We start from the raw sequence: 5,530 nt of genomic DNA on the forward strand, positions 1-5,530 counted from the left end.
GTTTTCTCCCAAGCTTCAGAAATCACACAATAGCTTTGAATAGTCTCTGCAATTCATTCAATTATAGATATGCCCTATGTTTTAGCTGTCTTGGCTAACACTGGTGATCAGAAGATTGACCTGGAGTACTTGTTAGAATTCAAGTTCCCAGATTCCTCTTCTAGAGTTTTGGATTCTTTAGGATAAAGAGAAGCCCAACTCCCTGCACTTTTAATAAACACCCAAGTAATGGATTATTTGTTCACCTTTGAAACTATTTCTTTAATTACAGTTACCAGAAGTATTCATGTCTTTTAATCCACTAACCAACCAACCAAAGAAAGAGTATTTTAATAAAGATAATACTATTTAACATTTTGTTGATTGAAATATTCATGATTACAAATTACGTTAGGTTTTGTATTATTGAACACACAATTAAGATGGGTTTTCAACTGTCACTGAATAACTGAAGACAAAATAGAAATCTTTCATTGGTAGGTTCTTAGAGTTGGAAAAATTCTTCAACAATCTATATTCCGTCTTCTGTAGTATTGAAGGCTTTGTCTGATCATCTAGGAATTTAAAGCCCTGATGGAGAAGACTAATTGTAGAATCCATTTCACAATAGAATTGCTATAAAAACCATAGGAATGTGTGGCTGAGGCAGAGTCAGCAACAACCCCAATGACTAAAATCAAATTTTCCACTATCTTCTCTGCAAAGAAAGAAAAAGCAAAAAAGAAAAATTATGCTTAAAAAAGTATATAAAATTGCCTGAGCACTGCACTAAATGCTTCTCCATGAGGAGAATCTGAATATAAGAGTGATAGGAGGGCTGTGCTCCCCTTCCTCAAACAGCTAGCTGGGCCCCTCCTTACCTCCCTACCCTACACAGGTCCTCCCAACCACCTGGGGCTACTTGACTCTTCCTACATGCTCAGTCCTGACTCAGCCTTGGAACCCACTAAGGAGAGACCTCAGAGAGGAGGATTAGAGATTGTTTTCATGGTTCTCTAGAAGTAGAAGCCCATTTGGGGATTAAATGAGAGGAAATACCAGTGAGAGGAAATGAGGTGGGAAGTAGGAAGGCTGGCTGAACATTTAGACTGGGAACTCCCTCGGGGGAATGAGGCAGCAAGGGAGGTTAGGTGGAAGTGTCCTAGCATGCCCTGCTCTCTAAGGAAAGTTTGGAGTCTTGTCAAGGATATCAGGGGACAAGATGAACCACTGGAGGAGTTCCTTTCTAGCATAAATTACCCATTGTGATGGATTTAAATTTCTGAAGTCAGTAGTTTTTCTTGCTCAGTTATGTTCCCTGTAGCTTGGAGCTACATCATAGAGGGCCTCATTCAGCCTCTGGAGTTAAGAATTACATTATATCGGTCACCAGACTTCCATTAGTAAGTCACAGCAATTGAATCAAGTTAAAGTAATTGATTTATACAGTTGGGTAACATCCAACAGGGACGGATATACTTTGAGGTCAAATGGAAACTACTTTTAGGAATGAGACTTAAGGGAAAGGTACCAGTGTGTTTCTTTGGCTTTAACAGAGAAAGTACAGTTATTTTCCATCTATACTGTGACCTGGCTATCAGAAAAATGGAGGTTCCTATAATTTTGTGATTGTTTCTTCATTATTTTGGATGAGCCAATATTTAGTCTTGTGTTCTTACAGCTTTTCACTGCAGAAAACACATTTTTTGGAGTATGTTCGGCCATTGGTTGCACAGATTGGGTCCATTTCTCTGGTGCAAAAACGTAACTGATCCACATACACGCTACATTCTGGCTGTTAAACAGACAACATAAAATTTTTCAGATAATAAACTTTTTGAATAAAATATTTTTATTCCTAATACAAAATGGTATGTATCAAAATGGAATATATTCTATAGTCTATAGACTATATTCTATAGTCTATATTCTATAGTCTATATTGTATCAAAATGGAATATATTCTATAGTCTATATTGAGGTTTAAAATAGACATAAGTCATGCACAGAGACATACAAATATATTGATATATTTTTGCAACCCCAATATTTTTTGTATTTTTTAAAAACATACAAATGGCTAAATGCATTTTAATAATTTAGCTCCTCTGCCCCTACTTCTCCTCATACAACAGATTTTCACCATCATCTCATACCACAAAAAATTATAAAAGTGAATTTGTTATAATTCTTCTGTTTTCCTCAATAGTTTCACTAATAGATAATCTGATAGTTTCAAATTATCACCGTATATGTATGTGTTCATATATATGTTTGTATATGTGTAGTTAACCATATACATATAATTTGTGTAGTGATGGCAGTGTTGGCAATTTACATAAATAAACAATAGTGTGTGTATCCTTACATGATCTGCTTTTTAGGCATCTTTAAAAATGTTTGTTTAGATGTTTAGAAGTACAGTTGATTTTCTTCACCTCTATGTAATATTCCAATCTGTGATTTTATGAAAATTATTATTTTATATTCCTGTAAGTGGAAAATTAGGTTTTTTTAAATAAATATCTGTTTAAGTCCCTGCTTTCAATTTTATTTTATTTATTTTTTAAAATTTTATTTATTTTTGGCTGCATTGGGTCTTCGTTGCTGTGTGCAGGCTTTCTCTAGCTGCGGCAAGCAGGGGCTACTCATTGCATTGGCTTCTCTTGTTGCGGTGCACGAGCTCTAGGTGCACAGGCTTCAGTAGTTGTGGCTCGTGGGCTCTAGAGCACAGGCTCAGTAGTTGTGGCACACCGGCTTAGCTGCTCCGCGGCATGTGGGATCTTCCAGGACCAGGGCTTGAACCCGTGTTCCCTGCATTGACAGGTGGATTCTTAACCACTGCACCACCAGGGAAGCCCAAAATTAGTTGTTGTTGTTGTTGTTGTTGTTGTTTGCGGTATGCGGGCCTCTCGCTGTTGTGGCCTCTCCCATTGCGGAGCACAGGCTCCGGACGCGCAGGCTCAGGGGCCATGGCTCACGGGCCCAGCCGCTCCGCGGCATGTGGGATCTTCCCGGACCAGGGCACGAACCCATGTCCCCTGCATCGGCAGGCGGACTCTCAACCACTGTGCCACCAGGGAAGCCCCCCAAATTAGTTTTCTTAAATCCTCTTCTTTTTCTAGGGTGAACAATTCCACTTTAAACACTTTTTGATGCCTGTATACAACAAGGTTTATGCTCAATAATAAATATGTGAATAATGGAATATTTTTACCTTGTCTGAAATGACGGATGGTTTTATATGGCTGGCAAGATTCTATTTCTTGAACTTAGTGTAATAATGACACTTTATCTTACTTTTTGAAGGACTATTCTGTTATAGATATTTTTGATAAAATTTGCTGTTAAAACTTAAAATATAAAAAAAAATTAAGTTTACCTTTTTCAATTCCCACATTAACCAGTATGAACATATAGTTTCACGTGTCTCTGTTAAAGGTACAAAAGCAGTTTCTGCAACCATCACACAAAAGGTAAATTGAAAAGAAGAAGATGAACAGGGGAACACAATGTCTCTGGTGGGAAGTACCCACATCTATGCAAATCACCTACTCAAACACAGCAAGTAATGAGGTGAGGCTTTTGTGGTAGTATCAAAATAATAGTCTAACAAAATAATTTCAAATCTGGAAATAGAATTCTAAATTCACCTTACTCTGAAAAATAACTTTAAGTATGGCTTAATAATCACCAAACCCTGCTGTGGAGATACCACTTTTTTTCATTTTTATAAATAGAGACATCCTACTCAGAGAAGACAATGTCTTGCTTAAGGCCACTTAATATGAAGAAGTTAATTACTACTTAGTATTCAACTCGAGTATCATGGATCTCTTTAATAACTCACAGCTACTTTACTCTGGAATTCATGGGCCATCTTGTGCTTTAAGAAAGATAAGTTTTCAGCAGAGGGATCAATTACTTCTCTCCTTACACAAAGCCTTGACTTTAGTGGACTCAGAGCTGGCAAACAACAAATAGAATTGTCAAGGATACCAGATCTAGAGGACTTTTTTACTGCCCACACTCTGCATTTAGCAACGATGAAATCTGACCTCCAAAAAGGGGGAAAAATCAGGTAAATATCTTTAATCATAAATAAACAAACAATTAAATTTTACTGATCATTCTAACCCCCCCGTCTCTACCTTTCTAAGGTGGGAAATGAGAAAAAGCAATCTACTGATGTAATTTTTAAATAGGTATTTGTAACATGTCCCATTTCATTTTGCCCGTTTAAGTATTACATACCCAACAGCAATCTCCTTCATTCCTAGATAATAGCAGTTGTTTCCTACATTTCCTAAAATATGTTAGTTGCTTCACCCAGGTCTGAAAATTTTACTCACCAAAATAAAGAGGAAATGCCAAGCCAATAATGAAAATAACTGATCCATGATGAGAAGAGAGACATCTTTTCAAGTCTGTAGAACAAATGCATAGGGATGCTTATAACACATGGCACAGGGAAAATTGCCCATTTCCAAATGAAAGTTTCTTACAGCTAAAGGAACTGCCCCCCTCTCCTAGGTTTGTAATTATGGTGGGAATCTTCCCCCCAACCCACAGGACATACATGTGAACAGGAGGCCTTGTAGAAGACTTGAGAGAAACACTAGGACAAGTTCTCTTTGCCCATTTAAGGAGGAGCGGTTTACTCTCCCAACCCTTGGCTCAGCCAAGGAGCCTGGCTGCATTTAAAGAAATATGCACTTTGGAATTTCAGTTTTTCCTCAGAAAACAGAAATAGTTGTTTCAGGAAGGACTGACCTGGAGCAGTCCTCACAGCAATGTGACACACCAGGGCTACCTCCACAGCATCCCCACCTGACCTACCTGAAACAGAGAAGGCAGTGGAGAGTGAGGTCTGCAGCTCCAGGGACTGTGCCTATTTTGATTCCCTTTCCTTCTCAACCACTTCCCCCAGCTGAAGAGTCTCCTTTATTGGACTGTTGGTGACCAGCCTGGTGGGGTAAAACAGATGGCCCCCAGCAGATAAGACCCTGAGGTTTTCTGTGTTCTTCCTCATGAAGATCTCACACAGATCATCTCTCAGCAGGGGTTTGGGACAATTTTATCTGATGAACGCATGTATGAGGGAGAAGGTGACAACAATTCTTTGAAACTCTAAGGTACAGAAGAGATGGGGAAGCTTTCCGAGTTCCTGAGTTGAAAAGAAAGGATAATCAAAACAAGAAAGAAAAGAATGAGTTTGGGGAACTATAATTAGATACATACCTACACCCTTAGTATTTTGAAGGACAGTAGAAGCCTATTAGACTCAATGGGAGACTTGATTTTTATTAAACTTTTTATCTTGAGTTGAATGGAGATTCTCATCAAGCCGTAAGCACTAATGCGGAGAGTTCTTGTGTTCCTTTTAATCAATTTCCCCCACTGAGAACATCTTGTAAAATTATGGTACAAATTCACAACCAAGAATGTTCAAAAAGCTCCCAGATGACTGTCAGGGCAACCAGCTATGGAAACCTGAGGTAGAGGACAGAATGTGAATATTAAGAAGAGAAAGAAGGCTTGGGAATGAAAT

General features: G+C 38.3%; 1 protein-coding gene across 1 annotated transcript; it reads right to left on the reverse strand.

Annotated features, from left to right (window-relative positions):
• Window positions 1-651: 651 nt before the first annotated feature.
• On the reverse strand, window positions 652-4,396 carry LOC103076226 (seminal plasma acrosin inhibitor A1-like). Its single transcript, XM_007447508.1, is given in 5 exon segments — window positions 652-697; window positions 1,659-1,774; window positions 3,830-3,945; window positions 4,332-4,372; window positions 4,374-4,396. Coding segments are annotated over 5 exon segments (342 nt in total).
• Window positions 4,397-5,530: the final 1,134 nt, after the last annotated feature.

This window comes from Lipotes vexillifer, unplaced genomic scaffold (assembly GCF_000442215.2).
Source record: "Lipotes vexillifer unplaced genomic scaffold, Lipotes_vexillifer_v1.1 scaffold1009, whole genome shotgun sequence".
NCBI classification, from domain to species: domain Eukaryota; kingdom Metazoa; phylum Chordata; class Mammalia; order Artiodactyla; family Lipotidae; genus Lipotes; species Lipotes vexillifer.